Here is a 16499-nt window from a genome sequence, read left to right on the forward strand (position 1 = left end):
GCCACAGAGTAGGCGGGAGTGGTGTTGCCCCCTGGCTGTGAGGTGGGGTTGCCCTTCCAGTGGGCTGAGATCCTAGAGACAGCTACAGCCATATCGGGGTCCACGAGGGGTAAACTGATGTTCTGGTTGACATCCTGCTTAATCCCTGTATTGTTGTGTACGATTGACCCGCTGGGCTGGTGACCCCTGCACTAGTCGGAACACGATTCTTCAAGATGACCCGTGATAAAGGAGGTGGTGGTAATGCCAAACAGGGCGCCCTCGACAAGTACACCGGTGCGGGCCGCTGTTGGGACTACGGGATCACAGAGTCAGGTACCTGATAATGCAGCACTCATTGCGGCCATCACCCAATCCCGAGACATGCTGGACGCCAAGATCGGGGCTGTTGGGTCTGATGTCACCCTGCTGCGACAAGACCTGCGGAATGCTGTAGAGCGCATTACTGAACGGAGACCCGCATCTCGGAGGTGGAGGACGACGTCACAGCTCTGAAGAAGAAAGTCGCTGTTATGGAAAAGGTACAAAAGGGTCTGGCCGTGCGGGTCGAGGATGCAGAAGGGCGAGCCAGACGGAACAATCTGCGCTTTGTAGGTTTTCCGGAGGGATGCAAAGGGGTCAGCGTGGAGCGCTTTCTGACCCGGTGGCTAGAGGTGTGGCTCCCCTCGGATGCGCTTTCCCGTTGCTTTGTTATAGAACAGGACCATCGTGCCCTCATGCAGAAGCCTCCCCCGGGCGCCCGCCCAAGGCCAATCATCGCTAAATTTCTGAACTATATGGACCGGGACACTATCTTGCAGCAGGACAGAGCTAAGTCCTCCCTCACTTGCGAAAATGCCTCCATACATATTTTTCCAGATTACACTGGCATGGTGCAGCAGCCGGGACAATCCTTACTGGCGGCCAAGGCGCGTCTTCGGGACCTTAAGCTTCAATATGCGCTGCTGTACCCCGCTAGGCTGAGGGTTATCTATCGGTCCCGCACAATGTTCTTTGACTCTCCGGAAGAAGTCTTTAAATGGACTGATGAAACTGTGCGGGTACGTCCCCATACGCCACCGAGCATGGACTCTGAATCTTCTTCCAGTGATGCGGCCCGTGGGGGGTCCCGGGGCCAGAAGGGAGGCAATAGGAGGTCCCGCTCCAGGCGTAGATCTCGGTCCGGCTCTGCTCTCCGCCAGAAGGGCGTTGCCGGAGAAGCAGCTGTTGGAGAAATGACTTTATGACTCTATTGCATAGGCGTTCAGTTAGACCTGTTTGAATTTCAGGCTGGATCCCGCTCACATAGTCGTGGACGGGATGGGGTGAGGTCCCCCCCAAAAAAGTTATGGGTGTTTCCTTGGGGATCCATTGGAGGGGGTGGTGTTTGTCCCCCTGTTGGGGACTAGGCCACGATCCGACCGCGACAGGTACTTTCATGTTTGGGAGGTATGAGGTGGGGTGTGGGGAGGGAGTGGGGGTTGGAAGTTAGGGGTTTTTCTCGATTGCGTATTTGTGCTGTTTGCTAGCCAAGATTCAGGTGCGCTGAGCCGGGGAGGCACCAGTGGGAGGAACAGGGACTTTCTATCATGTCTGATACAGAGGGAGGAGGGTGGGTAGCCCCTGGATCCCTGCGCGTGGTTAGTTGGAATGTGTGCGGGCGCTGGACAAAGTGAAGAGAGGGGCCATTTTGCGATATGCTAAGAGAGCTGGGGCCGACGTGCTTCTGCTTCAAGAAACGCCCCTAATGGGCACAAAGGCTCCCTGTTTACAGCGGTTCGGATTCAACCAGGTCTATCACTCCAGGTCCACGAGGGGCTCGCGGGGTGTTGCAATTTTGGTTCATCGTAGGGTTCCCTACACACATGAGAAGCTATGGTCGGATACACATGGTAGATATATTATTATACAGGGCAGGATTGGGGGCGACCTACTGACGATTAGTAGTGTGTATGCTCTGCCGCCACTACAGTGGTCTTTGGTGGAACGGCTCCTGACGCAGTGGGGGACCACGCCAGATACCCTGTCCATAGTGGGTGGAGACTGGAAAGATGTGATGGATCCTGGGCTGGACAGATGGAGGTGTGCGGGGATTCCCTTGGTGGGAGGTTCACCTACCAAACTTCATTCCATGGCTATGGGGCTTGACTGGGTGGATGTGTGGTGGCATATGCATGGACCTCGCAGGGAGTCCCCTTTTTTCTGCACAGTGCATGGTTCGTTCTCCAGGCTGGATTATATCTTTGTTCCCAGGGGACTCACCCATAGGATAATGTCGAATGCTATATTGCCTAGGGCCCTGTCTGATCATTCGCCTGTTGCACTCACGATCCAGTTAGGCCCGGGACGGCAGCCGCTTCGGTGGCGCATGTCGGGGTGGCGCCTCCAAGGGGAGGAGTACAGGGAACACCTGACTATAGCCATAGCGGACTATTTTGTGATTAATGCTGGGTTCGTGGACTCTCCCGCGACTCTTTGGGAGGCCTTGAAACCGACATTGCGGGGTGTCGATATCTCTTGGTGTGTGGCGGCAAAGAAGGAGCGGCAGCGGGATTTGGTGCGCCGGGAGGCCACTATTGAGGCATTAGATCGCAGGGTCGGAAAGCCGATGGAGGTCTGGCGAGGAGACAGTTAATATTGGCCCAGCAGCAATACGCCACGATTCTAATGGATGAGGTGCGTCAGGCCCTGCTGGCTACGCGCAGTCGTGTGTTTCAATGGGGGCGATAAATCTAGCAAGATGCTCCACCGCCTGTGTCAGGGTTTCCTACATGCCCAGCCGCTGCCTCAGATCCTCGATCTGGACGGGGCGCCTATCGTTGAGGCCTCGGCTATCGCTGCGAGCTTTGCGGCGTATTATAAGGGCTTATATACACCCCAGGAGTGTCTCCCAGAGAAGACTATCCAAAAGTTTATAGACTATCTTCCCCCCGGGCTGTATCAGACGAGGTGTGGGAGAGGCTGTATCGACCCTTGTCAGATGACGAATTGAGTACAGCCTTGGGGGAGCTGCACCCGGGGAAGGCGCCGGGTCAAAATGGCTTCCAGAGTGAATTTTTTAATGCTTTTTCGTACCGTTAGGCCTCCACTTTAGACCGGTGGTTGAGGAGGCACAGGAAAGTGGCTCTCTCCCTCCGGACTTGAGGCATGTGGAGGTGGTAGTGTTTCTTAAACTGGGGAGGCCTCCGGAGGGGCATGAGTCCTATCGCCCTATATCCTCCTTAATATTGAGGCCAAGGTGTTGGCTAAGGCCCTGGCCAACAGGCTCAGGCCACACATCACAGACCTGGTACATCCAGACCAGGCCGGATTCATGCCTCAAAGGGCAACCCGTCATAATATCAGACGAGCACATGTTGCAATATTGGCCTGGAGACAGCTTGGAGGGCCAGCGGCCTTACTATTAGCGGATATGGATAGGGCGTTTGATTCCCTGAATTGGGTGTATTTGTTTGCATTATTGCGACGCCTTAACTTTGGCCCACGTTTCATGGCCTACTTGCGACTGCTCTATACAGATCTTACAGTGTCTGTGCGGGTGAGGGGGGGGGGTGATATCTCGCTCATTTAAGATCCAACGGGGCACGCGTCAGGGATGCCCCCTCTCCCCCTATCTGTTCGCGCTTGCCATGGAGCCGTTGGCGGCGTGGGTGCGCATTGATGCTCAGCTCAAAGGATTCAGATGGGCTTCCGGTATTACCAATAAGATAGCGTTGTATGCCGACGATGTCCTGTTCTTCCTCACTGATATAGATAGGTCGGGACCGCGAATGCTACGAATTTTGCAGATCTTTAGCGAGACCTCGGGGCTCTATATGAACCCAAGCAAATCTACACTATGGGTTCTGGACGATCAAAATGCGACCAGGGACTGGGCTTCAGCTCTCCAGCTCGCACCTGGGGGGATGAAATATCTGGGACTATATCTCTCCGCTTCACCAATTGTCTCTAGGGAGCGGAATTTGGCATTGGTGTGAGAACGCACGCTAGAGGATCTCAGGGCGTGGTCTCGCATGCCCCTGACGATCTACGGTAGATCGGCTATTTTTAAAATAGTGGCGCTCCCTCGACTTCTTTATCAAATGCAGAATCACCCCTATTTGCTTTGGCCGCGTTGGTTTCAATAGGTTAATTCGGCTTTGGGTGGGTTTCTTTGGGATGGGGGGGGGACAATTCGCGTGGCCCTGTGCACCCGTTTCCTCTCTACATACACCGGGGGGCTTGCGACGTCCGATGTCCTTTCGTATTATCAGGCGGCACACCTGTTGGTGCTTAATGAGTGGTGGTATGGTGATAGAGGCGATCCGGCGTATGCGGTAGAGCGACACTTGATGGGCACTAGGTCGCTACACACGCTGCTCTACTCCGCGCCATTGCGACGGGGCCTTCCCTCGGCCACACAGGTGGTATTTTATGTCTGGTGGCGCACTCTGCATAGGATGGGGTGGTGGAATGTTTTGACCCGGGAGACGCCTCTGTGGGGGAACGGGCGGTTGCCTCAGCTGGGGGCCCTGCATGGTTTCCAGGGATGGGACTCTATAGGGGTATCGTCCATAGGCGACGTGATGACAGACCTGAAACTTAAATCCTTTCAAGAGCTACGAAATGAATATGGGATGCTGTTGGCTCAATTCTTGAAGTATTTGCAGTTCAGACACGCACTGTCACCCCATCAAGTGGGGCTGGAGTCCCTCCTGAATTGAGCCCACTGGAGGCAAAGGTGTGTTGCCAGATCGTAAGATCTCTCGCCAGACGTTAGCTGATCATTGCTCTACTGACTTACAGCGCCTCCGGACAGCATGGGTAGGGGATGTGGGCGCCCTGGAGGAAGAGGACTGGGCGGAGGCTCTAGCGAGTCCGCGTGGAGCCGCCATATCCACACGCCTCTGGCTAGCGACTGTGGAGGGCGGGAATGATAGGCTCCCCTGTGTGTCTCCGGTGTGGGACGCATGAGGGCACACTTCTACACAGTCTGGGGTTGTCTTGCGCTGCATACATTTTGGAGGGGGGTGTTCTCCTGTTTGTCGGAGGTGTTGGCTTGGGAGCTTCCGTACACACCGAGACTGGCATTGCTGCATGTGCTGGAGGGGATTGGGGGCAATAGATATAAGCGCCGCCTGTTACTGCTGGGTCTTAGGCTGGCGGAGAGGGATGTAGCGGGCTCCGCCGCTGGCAGCATGGCGATCTGCATGGGGCTAGCGCTGCCAATTTTTGTTGCCAGGGGATGCCCCCGTAAGCATTTTAAGATTTGGAAAAGGTGGGCGGACTATCGGGGGTGGAGCTTGACCCGCTGCCGGAGGAGGCATCTATGGTACCTATTTGAATTGGGATGAAGATAGTGGTCTGGGGTTGCTGGACGGACTCCGTGTACTACATTGGCCATGTAATCCGTTAGTTGAGATGGCATGTACGCAATCGGGGGCGGTGGGGTGTTGTTTTTTGGTATAAAAGTCTACGGCATTATTGTAATTTCATTGATGTATGCTGCAGTCTCCGGTTTACGGAGCTATGCGATATATGTGACCTGTGACAAATAAAACCTGTTTAAAAAAAATAAAAAAACTAGACATGTACTGGAAAAAAAACAAGGGTTAAAGTGACGTTATAGTTAGATGTAATTTGATATGTTATGAGTAATTTAATAGGTGAGTCATAAGCAGTGCAGGTTGGGGGGGGGGGGAGTTATAGCTAGCGCAGTCAACTTTTTTTGTTTGTTTTCAAAATATTAATGTTTATTTCATTTCAACACCCAACTATAAAATGTAATTTTAGAAGAGGCGGGGGTAGAGAATGTGTGTTTGCTTAATATACTTAAATTTGACTTTATATATATATATATATATATATATATATATATACACACACACACACACACGCAGCCACACACACACCCATACACACCCACACACACACACAGCCACACACACACACACACACACACACCCATACACACACACACACACACACACAGCCAGCCACACACACACACACACATACACACACACACACACACACACACACACATACACACACATACACACACACACATACATACATACACACACACACACACCCATACACACACACACACACAGCCAGCCACACACACACACACACATACACACACACACACACACACACACACACACACACATACATACACACATACACACATACACACACACACACACACATACACACATACACACACACACACACACACACACATACACACACACATATCTTCAAAAGATGTGTACAGTTGCAAAGTCAGATTCGAACATTTTAAGCAAACACCAGCGCTCTGCATTCAAAGGCGGCGGCAATATGTGTGTGTGGGGGGGGGGGTGAGGGGGGTGCAACGTCTGTTTACTGTGAAACCTCTTGGCACATTCAAGAGCTGTGCTGCAGGTGGGGCCGGGGCGAGTAGAGCTGGCCATGGGCACCAGGAGATGCCAGTGCCACACACCAAGAGACCCCCTGATGCAGATGACACCCCCCCCCCCCCCGATGCACAACAGTGGACACAGATTCATCACCACAGACAATGCACTAGGACTGCCTTCTCTACAGACCCCTGCCAGACCCCAGCATCCTACCCTCCACAGCGCGTCCTCACAGACCCCCCCATTCAGACTGTCCCCAAGACACCCTTTTCACAGACCCAATGCACCAACCACCACCTCAGACTGTGCCCTGGTACTCAGACTGAGTGCCTTCAACGGCAGTGCTCCACAGACCCTCAACATCCCCCTGGCACCACAAACCACTTCTGACAGATCACCCACAGACTCCCCTCTCACAGACCCGACTCTCACACTCCATCTCCACAGACCCACCTCCCCCTCTCAGGCTCCATCTCCAGAGACCCCACTTCTCACAGACTCTACCTTCACGCGGCCACCTCCCACAGCCCATCTCTGAGACTCCACAGACCTACCTTTACAAACTTAAATCACATACTCAGCTCTCAGGTTTCACCCCACAGATCTACATTTACCGACTTACGTCACAGGCCCAGCTCTCAGACTCACAGACTTACCTCACCTCCACAGACCTACTCGCTTCTCACAGATCGCAACAATGTGTCCGACTCATCTCAAGAAGACCCACCTGCCCCCGTTAGCTAACCACCCGTGTCCTAAAGACTACACCCCACAGAAGCACCTCTCAGAGCCCCAACCTTCACTGATCCCCACCACAGAGTAGACCCCCCACACCCAGCACAGAGTAACCACCCCCGCCCTAGACTACACCCCCACAGACCCACCCCTCACAGCCCCAACCACCACAGACCCCCTCACAGACCCCCTAGCACAAAGGTAACCACCCGCCCCCTAAAGACTACACCCCCACAGACCCACCCCTCACTGCCGCAACCACCACTGATCCCCACCACAGACCCCCCACACCCAGCACAGAGTAACCACCCCCTCCCTAGACTACACCCCCACAGACCCACCCCTCACTGCCCCAACCACCACAGACCCCCCACATCCAGCACAGAGTAACCACCCCCGCCCTAGACTACACCCCCACAGACCCACCCCTCACAGCCCCAACCACCACAGACCCCCTCACAGACCCCCTAGCACAGAGGTAACCACCCGCCCCCAAAAGACCACACCCCCACAGACCCACCCCTCACTGCCGCAACCACCACTGATCCCCACCACAGACCCCCCACACCCAGCACAGAGTAACCACCCCCTCCCTAGACTACACCCCCACAGACCCACCCCTCACAGCCCCAACCACCACTGATCCCCAACACAGACCCCCACAGCGCAGAGGTAACCACCCGCGCCGTAGATACTATACCCCACAGGCCCACCCCTCACCACCTCCCCCCACCATAGACCCCCTCCTTACTGCAGCCGTCTTCATCGCTGTGGTCGCCGCAGTCGTTGTCGCCGTCGCACTGCCACTGCGCCGGGATACACGTGCACTCGCCGAAGGCGCTCACGGCGCACGTGAAGTGACTGCGCCCGCACGCACACTCGGTGCCGCAGCTCACACCTGTGGAGAGAGGCAGGGTTAGGAGGCAGTGGCTACTGGTGCACCTGGAAGTGCGGACTTCTAAGCGCTACACATTAAATATAGTCTGGCTTTCAAGAGTAGGGGTGCTGCTGGTGCCTCTGCAGCTGGAACGGGGTCGCCCTGCGCCCCTGGGCGACTATTGACATGGCCGCCCTGTGCCCGAGCCCAGGGCGCCCGAACAAACTCCTTATAATACCAGGCCACCAGGGACTGCAGACCCCCTCGGCCTTCCTCTGGTCTCCTATCCTTCTCCCCGGGCTCCCACTGTGGAAAGGGGCGTGAGCTATTCAGGTGGGTGGGGGTTGGGAGGAGAGTGCACAGGCCAGTCTCTGCTCTGATGTATCCACCTGTATGAACACAAGAGGGGGGCATAGCTAGAGCCTGACGAAGAGGAGGGAAGAGAAGGTGCACCTCCTGATCCCCGGATCCCACGACCAGTGGTTTTTGGCGCTCATACCATATGGCTATTATGTCGGGACAGATGTGGTGAACTTTATTACCTAAATTGGTATGCATTGAACATACCGAACAGTCGATTCACTGGTTCAGTATTACACCATTATATATTATATTTTATGCTTGTGTTTTTCATGTTTTTTTCAGGTTGTACACTTATTTATTGCGGTAGCTGAACGAGTGACTCTGAAGAAGGCAGTGACACTAGTTTAGGTCCCCTTGGCCGAAACATGTTGGTCTGACATTAACACAGATGCCTCTAATGACGGCACCTGCATTAAAAGCTATGTTCTGTTTTTTTAATCCTGACACCAGGTAGCTGAATAAAGTTGCAGCATAGCTAACCCTGTTACCACCCACATCAGAGCACTGCACCTTTTCCAACACACCAGGCTCACATACGAGTTTAGTACACCCGCCTTATTCTACCAAAAACATCCCTCACAGCGAGGGGGTTCTAGGTCTCTCATGCGGGGGAGGCACCCCTATGATGAAGCATGACACCTCTGGTGTGTGAGGGGATCCGTCCTTTAAAGGGAATTCCCCTTTGTGTGTAAGAGTACGCCCAGTCACCGGCCTGACATACGGTTTATTTTGGACCTGTGGCCTCTTTTGTGACGCGAAGAGAAGGTACGTGACAATGAAGGTTGTAGAAAGCAGCTCTCTCTATTCTCGTCGATAGACAGTGGCACCAACCCTTGTTCACCCCCAGCACGCCCTCCAGTGGCAGCTTCGAGTCCTGCAGCATTCTACGGGTAGGGGGCGTGTCCTTGCATCAGTGACAGCATAACTCTACCAGCAGCCAGCACAGCAACAATCCATATCTACGTCACACTTACACCAGGATCAGCCGGAAAAGAGGAGTGCCGCAGCGCTCATCCATATTAACTACTACATAGCGCTGTGAAGTCGCCAGGTGGGAGGAGGATCTTATAACAACATAACATAAGGTGTATTTGTAAAGTGCACGTTCACCACCAGCACCAACGGGGCATCTTGGCGCTGAATAACAGATTTTTATTGTTACCCAACTCAATGGTACTCCTTTTATCGACCTCAGATGGATGAAAGACTGAGTGGACCCGCTAGGATTTGAACTATGATCACAGGCCCGTACAGTACACGCATTTGTCCACTAAGCCACCAGACCCAGCTTCACAAAGGGCAACAAGTTTGGTTCCGGAGCCTAGAGTACCCGTACAATGACACCAGGAGTCTGCCCTGAAAGGGTTGGGGTCAGTTCTACTGTGTGAGGGCGTAGAGGGCCGGTGTCTGTTCTACAGGAGTCAATGTGCCCAGTACTGTTTGATGAGTGTTCTTCGCCTGTGGGGGCCGCGTCAGTAATGCCTCTTCTTTGAGAACTGATGTCTGTTCTGCGGGAGCAAGTGTCTGTTGTGTGTGCTCTGGTGTCTGTTGTGTGTGCCCTGGTGTCTGTTCTGCGGGAGCTGGTGTCTGTTCTGTGTGCTCTGGTGTCTGTTGTGTGTGCTCTGGTGTCTGTTGTGTGTGCTCTGGTGTCTGTTCTGCGGGAGCTGGTGTCTGTTGTGTGCGCTCTGGTGTCTGTTGTGTGTGCTCTGGTGTCTGTTGGGTGCGCTCTGGTGTCGGTTGTGTGTGCTCTGGTGTCTGTTCTGTGGGAGCTGGTGTCTGTTGTGTGTGCTCTGGTGTCTGTTCTGTGGGAGCTGGTGTCTTGTGTGTGCTCTGGTGTCTGTTGTGTGTCCTCTGGTGTCTGTTCTGCGGGAGCTGGTGTCTGTTCTGCGGGAGCTGGTGTCTGCTGTGTGTGCTCTGGTGTCTGTTGTGTGTGCTCTGGTGTCTGTTGGGTGCGCTCTGGTGTCTGTTGTGTGTGCTCTGGTGTCTGTTCTGTGGGAGTTGGTGTCTGTTGTGTGTGCTCTGGTGTCTGTTCTGTGGGAGCTGGTGTCTGTTGTGTGTGCTCTGGTGTCTGTTCTGTGGGAGCTGGTGTCTGTTCTGAGGGAGCTGGTGTCTGTTCTGCGGGAGCTGGTGTCTGTTCTGCGGGAGCTGGTGTCTGTTCTGCGGGAGCTGGTGTCTGTTCTGCGGGAGCTGGTGTCTGTTCTGCGGGAGCTGGTGTCTGTTCTGCGGGAGCTGGTGTCTGTTGTGCGTGCTCTGGTGTCTGTTCTACAGGAGCTGGTGTCTGTTCTGCGGGAGATGGTGTCTATTCTGCGGGAGCTGGTGTCTGTTCTGCGGGAGATGGTGTCTGTTGTGCGTGCTCTGGTGTCTGTTCTACAGGAGCTGGTGTCTGTTCTGCGGGAGATGGTGTCTGTTCTGCAGGAGATGGTGTCTGTTCTGCGGGAGATGGTGTCTGTTCTGCGGGAGATGGTGTCCGTTCTGTGGAAGCTGGTGTCTGTTGTGAGTGCTCTGGTGTCTGTTCTGCGGAAGCTGGTGGTGTCTGTTGTGTGTGCTCTGGTGTCTGTTCTTTGAGAGGTGGTGTCTGTTGTGTGTGCTCTGGTGTCTGTTCTGCAGGAGCTGGTGTCTGTTGTGTGTGCTCTGGTGTCTGTTCTGTGGTAGCTGGTGTCTGTTGTGTGTGCTCTGGTGTCTGTTCTGCAAGAGCTGGTGTATGTTGTGTGTGCTCTGGTGTCTGTTCTGTGGTAGCTGGTGTCTGTTGTGTGTGCTCTTGTGTCTGTTCTGCGGAAGCTGGTGGTGTCTGTTGTGTGTTCTCTGGTGTCTGTTCTTTGAGAGGTGGTGTCTGTTGTGTGTGCTCTGGTGTCTGTTCTGCAGGAGATGGTGTCTGTTGTGTGCGCTCTGGTGTCTGTTCTGCAGGAGCTGGTGTCTGTTGTGTGTGCTCTGGTGTCTGTTCTGCGGAAGCTGGTGGTGTCTGTTGTGTGTGCTCTGGTGTCTGTTCTTTGAGAGGTGGTGTCTGTTGTGTGTGCTCTGGTGTCTGTTCTGTGGGAGCTGGTGTCTGTTGTGTGTGCTCTGGTGTCTGTTCTGTGGTAGCTGGTGTCTGTTGTGTGTGCTCTGGTGTCTGTACTGCAGGAGCTGGTGTCTGTTGTGTGTGCTCTGGTGTCTGTTCTGCGGAAGCTGGTGGTGTCTGTTGTGTGTGCTCTGGTGTCTGTTGTGCGTACTCTGGTGTCTGTTCTGTGGAACTGGTGTCTTGTGTGTGCTCTGGTGTTTGTTCTGCAGGAGCTGGTGTCTGTTGTGTGTGCTCTGGTGTCTGTTCTGCGGAAGCTGGTGGTGTCTGTTGTGTGTGCTCTGGTGTCTGTTGTGCGTGCTCTGGTGTCTGTTCTGTGGAGCTGGTGTCTTGTGTGTGCTCTGGTGTCTGTTCTGCGGGAGCTGGTGTCTGTTGTGTGCGCTCTGGTGTCTGTTGTGTGTGCTCTGGTGTCTGTTGGGTGCGCTCTGGTGTCTGTTGTGTGTGCTCTGGTGTCTGTTCTGTGGGAGCTGGTGTCTGTTCTGTGGGAGCTGGTGTCTGTTCTGTGGGAGCTGGTGTCTGTTGTGTGTGCTCTGGTGTCTGTTCTGTGGGAGCTGGTGTCTTGTGTGTGCTCTGGTGTCTGTTCTGCGGGAACTGGTGTCTGTTCTGCGGGAACTGGTGTCAGTTCTGCTGGAGCTGGTGTCAGTTCTGCTGGAGCTGGTGTCTGTTCGGCGGGAGCTGGTGTCTGTTCGGCGGGAGCTGGTGTCTGTTCTGCGGGAGCTGGTGTCTGTTCTGCGGGAGCTGGTGTCTGTTCTGCGGGAGCTGGTGTCTGTTCTGCGGGAGCTGGTGTCTGTTCTGTGGGAGCTAGTGTCTTGTGTGTGCTCTGGTGTCTGTTCTGCGGGAGCTGGTGTCTGTTCTAGGGGAGCTGGTGTCTGTTGTGCATGCTCTGGTGTCTGTTCTACGGGAGCTGGTATCTGTTCTGCGGGAGATGGTGTCTCTTCTGCGGGAGATGGTGTCCGTTCTGTGGGAGCTCGTGTCTGTTGTGAGTGCTCTGGTGTCTGTTCTGTGGAAGCTGGTGGTGTCTGTTGTGTGTGCTCTGGTGTCTGTTCTGTGGGAGCTGGTGTCTGTTGTGTGCGCTCTGGTGTCTTTTGGGTGCGCTCTGGTGTCTGTTGGGTGCGCTCTGGTGTCTGTTCTGCAGGAGCTGGTGTCTGTTGGGTGCGCTCTGGTGTCTGTTGTGTGTGCTCTGGTGTCTGTTCTGTGGGAGCTGGTGTCTGTTGTGTGCGCTCTGGTGTCTGTTGGGTGCGCTCTGGTGTCTGTTGGGTGCGCTCTGGTGTCTGTTCTGCGGGAGCTGGTGTCTGTTGTGTGCGCTCTGGTGTCTGTTGTGTGTGCTCTGGTGTCTGTTGGGTGCGCTCTGGTGTCTGTTGTGTGTGCTCTGGTGTCTGTTGTGTGGGAGCTGGTGTCTGTTGTGTGTGCTCTGGTGTCTGTTCTGTGGGAGCTGGTGTCTTGTGTGTGCTCTGGTGTCTGTTGTGTGTGCTCTGGTGTCTGTTCTGCGGGAGCTGGTGTCTGTTGTGTGTGCTCTGGTGTCTGTTGTGTGTGCTCTGGTGTCTTGTGTGTGCTCTGGTGTCTGTTCTGCGGGAGCTGGTGTCTGTTGTGTGCGCTCTGGTGTCTGTTGTGTGTGCTCTGGTGTCTGTTGGGTGCGCTCTGGTGTCTGTTGTGTGTGCTCTGGTGTCTGTTCTGTGGGAGCTGGTGTCTGTTGTGTGTGCTCTGGTGTCTGTTCTGTGGGAGCTGGTGTCTGTTGTGTGTGCTCTGGTGTCTGTTCTGTGGGAGCTGGTGTCTGTTCTGCGGGAGCTGGTGTCTGTTCTGCCGGAGCTGGTGTCTGTTCTGCCGGAGCTGGTGTCTGTTCTGCCGGAGCTGGTGTCTGTTCTGCCGGAGCTGGTGTCTGTTCTGCCGGAGCTGGTGTCTGTTCTGCGGGAGCTGGTGTCTGTTCTGCGGGAGCTGGTGTCTGTTCTGCGGGAGCTGGTGTCTTTTCTAGGGGAGCTGGTGTCTGTTGTGCGTGCTCTGGCGTCTGTTCTACAGGAGCTGGTGTCTGTTCTGCGGGAGCTGGTGTCTGTTCTGCCGGAGCTGGTGTCTGTTCTGCGGGAGCTGGTGTCTGTTCTGCGGGAGCTGGTGTCTGTTCTGCGGGAGCTGGTGTCTTTTCTAGGGGAGCTGGTGTCTGTTGTGCGTGCTCTGGCGTCTGTTCTGCGGGAGATGGTGTCTGTTCTGCGGGAGCTGGTGTCTGTTCTGCAGGAGATGGTGTCTGTTGTGCGTGCTCTGGTGTCTGTTCTACAGGAGCTGGTGTCTGTTCTGCGGGAGATGGTGTCTGTTCTGCGGGAGATGGTGTCTGTTCTGCGGGAGATGGTGTCCGTTCTGTGGAAGCTGGTGTCTGTTGTGAGTGCTCTGGTGTCTGTTCTGCGGAAGCTGGTGGTGTCTGTTGTGTGTGCTCTGGTGTCTGTTCTTTGAGAGGTGGTGTCTGTTGTGTGTGCTCTGGTGTCTGTTCTGCAGGAGCTGGTGTCTGTTGTGTGTGCTCTGGTGTCTGTTCTGTGGTAGCTGGTGTCTGTTGTGTGTGCTCTGGTGTCTGTTCTGCAGGAGCTGGTGTATGTTGTGTGTGCTCTGGTGTCTGTTCTGTGGTAGCTGGTGTCTGTTGTGTGTGCTCTGGTGTCTGTTCTGCGGAAGCTGGTGGTGTCTGTTGTGTGTGCTCTGGTGTCTGTTCTTTGAGAGGTGGTGTCTGTTGTGTGTGCTCTGGTGTCTGTTCTGCAGGAGCTGGTGTCTGTTGTGTGTGCTCTGGTGTCTGTTCTGCGGAAGCTGGTGGTGTCTGTTGTGTGTGCTCTGGTGTCTGTTGTGCGTGCTCTGGTGTCTGTTCTGTGGAGCTGGTGTCTTGTGTGTGCTCTGGTGTCTGTTCTGCGGGAGCTGGTGTCTGTTGTGTGGGAGCTGGTGTCTGTTCTGTGGGAGCTGGTGTCTGTTCTGTGGGAGCTGGTGTCTGTTGTGTGTGCTCTGGTGTCTGTTCTGTGGGAGCTGGTGTCTGTTCTGTGGGAGCTGGTGTTTGTTCTGTGGGAGCTGGTGTCTGTTGTGTGTGCTCTGGTGTCTGTTCTGTGGGAGCTGGTGTCTTGTGTGTGCTCTGGTGTCTGTTCTGCGGGAGCTGGTGTCAGTTCTGCTGGAGCTGGTGTCAGTTCTGCGGGAGCTGGTGTCAGTTCTGCGGGAGCTGGTGTCTGTTCGGCGGGAGCTGGTATCTGTTCTGCGGGAACTGGTGTCTGTTCTGCGGGGGCTGGTGTCTGTTCTGCGGGGGCTGGTGTCTGTTCTGCGGGAGCTGGTGTCTGTTCTGTGGGAGCTAGTGTCTTGTGTGTGCTCTGGTGTCTGTTCTGCGGGAGCTGGTGTCTGTTCTAGGGGAGCTGGTGTCTGTTGTGCGTGCTCTGGTGTCTGTTCTACGGGAGCTGGTATCTGTTCTGCGGGAGATGGTGTCTGTTCTGCGGGAGATGGTGTCCGTTCTGTGGGAGCTGGTGTCTGTTGTGTGTGCTCTGGTGTCTGTTCTGCGGAAGCTGATGTCTGTTGTGTGTGCTTTGGTGTCTGTTCTGTGGGAGCTGATGTCTGTTGTGTGTGCTCTGGTGTCTGTTGGGTGTGCTCTGGTGTCTGTTGTGTGTGCTCTGGTGTCTGTTCTGTGGGAGCTGATGTCTGTTGTGTGTGCTCTGGTGTCTGTTGTGTGTGCTCTGGTGTCTGTTGTGTGTGCGCTGGTGTCTGTTGTGTGTGCTCTGGTGTCTGTTGTGTGTGCGCTGATGTCTGTTGCTTGTGCTCTGGTGTCTGTTCTGTGGGAGCTGATGTCTGTTGTGTGTGCGCTGGTGTCTGTTGTGCGTGCTCTGGTGTCTGTTCTACGGGAGCTGGTATCTGTTCTGCGGGAGATGGTGTCTGTTCTGCGGGAGATGGTGTCCGTTCTGTGGGAGCTGGTGTCTGTTGTGAGTGCTCTGGTGTCTGTTCTGCGGAAGCTGGTGGTGTCTGTTGTGTGTGCTCTGGTGTCTATTCTTTGAGAGGTGGTGTCTGTTGTGTGTGCTCTGGTGTCTGTTCTGCAGGAGCTGGTGTCTGTTGTGTGTGCTCTGGTGTCTGTTCTGCAGGAGCTGGTGTCTGTTGTGTGTGCTTTGGTGTCTGTTCTGCGGAAGCTGGTGGTGTTGTTGTGTGTGCTCTGGTGTCTTGTGTGTGCTCTGGTGTCTGTTCTGCGGAAGCTGATGTCTGTTGTGTGTGCTCTGGTGTCTGTTCTGTGGGAGCTGATGTCTGTTGTGTGTGCTCTGGTGTCTGTTGGGTGTGCTCTGGTGTCTGTTGTGTGTGCTCTGGTGTCTGTTCTGTGGGAGCTGATGTCTGTTGTGTGTGCTCTGGTGTCTGTTCTGTGGGAGCTGATGTCTGTTGTGTGTGCTCTGGTGTCTGTTGTGTGTGCTCTGGTGTCTGTTGTGTGTGCTCTGGTGTCTGTTGTGTGTGCTCTGGTGTCTGTTCTGCGGGAGCTGGTGTCTGTTTGGTGTGCTCTGGTGTCTGTTGTGTGTGCTCTGGTGTCTGTTGGGTGTGCTCTGGTGTCTGTTCTTTGAGAGCTTGTGTCTGTTCTATTGGGTGGTCTGTGGTAGCCAGACCTCTTGTCGCTGCTCGTGTGGTGTTGTGTTTCTCTCGGTGCTGCCGTCCGTTCTGCAGCCTTCGTGGCAGCTCAGTCGGTGTTGGCTGTGGCACCGGTTCTGTCTGACCACCTGACCCGAGTTTTACCCTGCGCCGAGGGTACCCAGGGACAGGGGCCTCACCTCCCCGGGGCCGGGGAATGTGAGTGGGGGGGGGGGGGGGGGGGGGGGGGGGGGGTCAGATCCGATCAGACCCCTCCTGACTCCGGACTCCAGTCCTATAAATAGAGCGCAGCAGAAATAGCGCTTACAACGGGAGGCAGGAATGCAGCGCTGCAGCATCACCCCCAGCAGCCCCCACCCCACCGGAACCACCTCAGCACAGCAGCTGGGGGCGTTTCCAGTCCTCGATGCCAGACATGGGGGGAGGGGTTAAAGGGTCTGAACACTGCTGCCCGGAACCCCCAAACCGGGGACTTCAAGCCCGGGCCACTCAAGAACCACAGGGCTCAAGTTCAAGTTCAAGTTCGGGCATTTGTATAGCGCAC

At 55.0% G+C, this 16499-nt stretch overlaps 1 protein-coding gene across 5 annotated transcripts in view; it reads right to left on the reverse strand.

Annotated features, from left to right (window-relative positions):
- Window positions 1-16499, reverse strand: part of LRP4 (LDL receptor related protein 4) — a 409878-nt gene that overhangs the window by 231816 nt on the left and 161563 nt on the right. For all 5 annotated transcript variants that reach the window (XM_086959686.1, XM_086959685.1, XM_086959683.1 and 2 more), the window contains exon 2: window positions 7852-7998. In XM_086959686.1, coding sequence (XP_086815812.1) covers window positions 7852-7998 — 147 coding nt within the window. The remainder of the gene's footprint in view (window positions 1-7851; window positions 7999-16499) is intronic.

Source organism: Lissotriton vulgaris, chromosome 2_2, assembly GCF_964263255.1.
Source record: "Lissotriton vulgaris chromosome 2_2, aLisVul1.2, whole genome shotgun sequence".
Taxonomy (NCBI): domain Eukaryota; kingdom Metazoa; phylum Chordata; class Amphibia; order Caudata; family Salamandridae; genus Lissotriton; species Lissotriton vulgaris.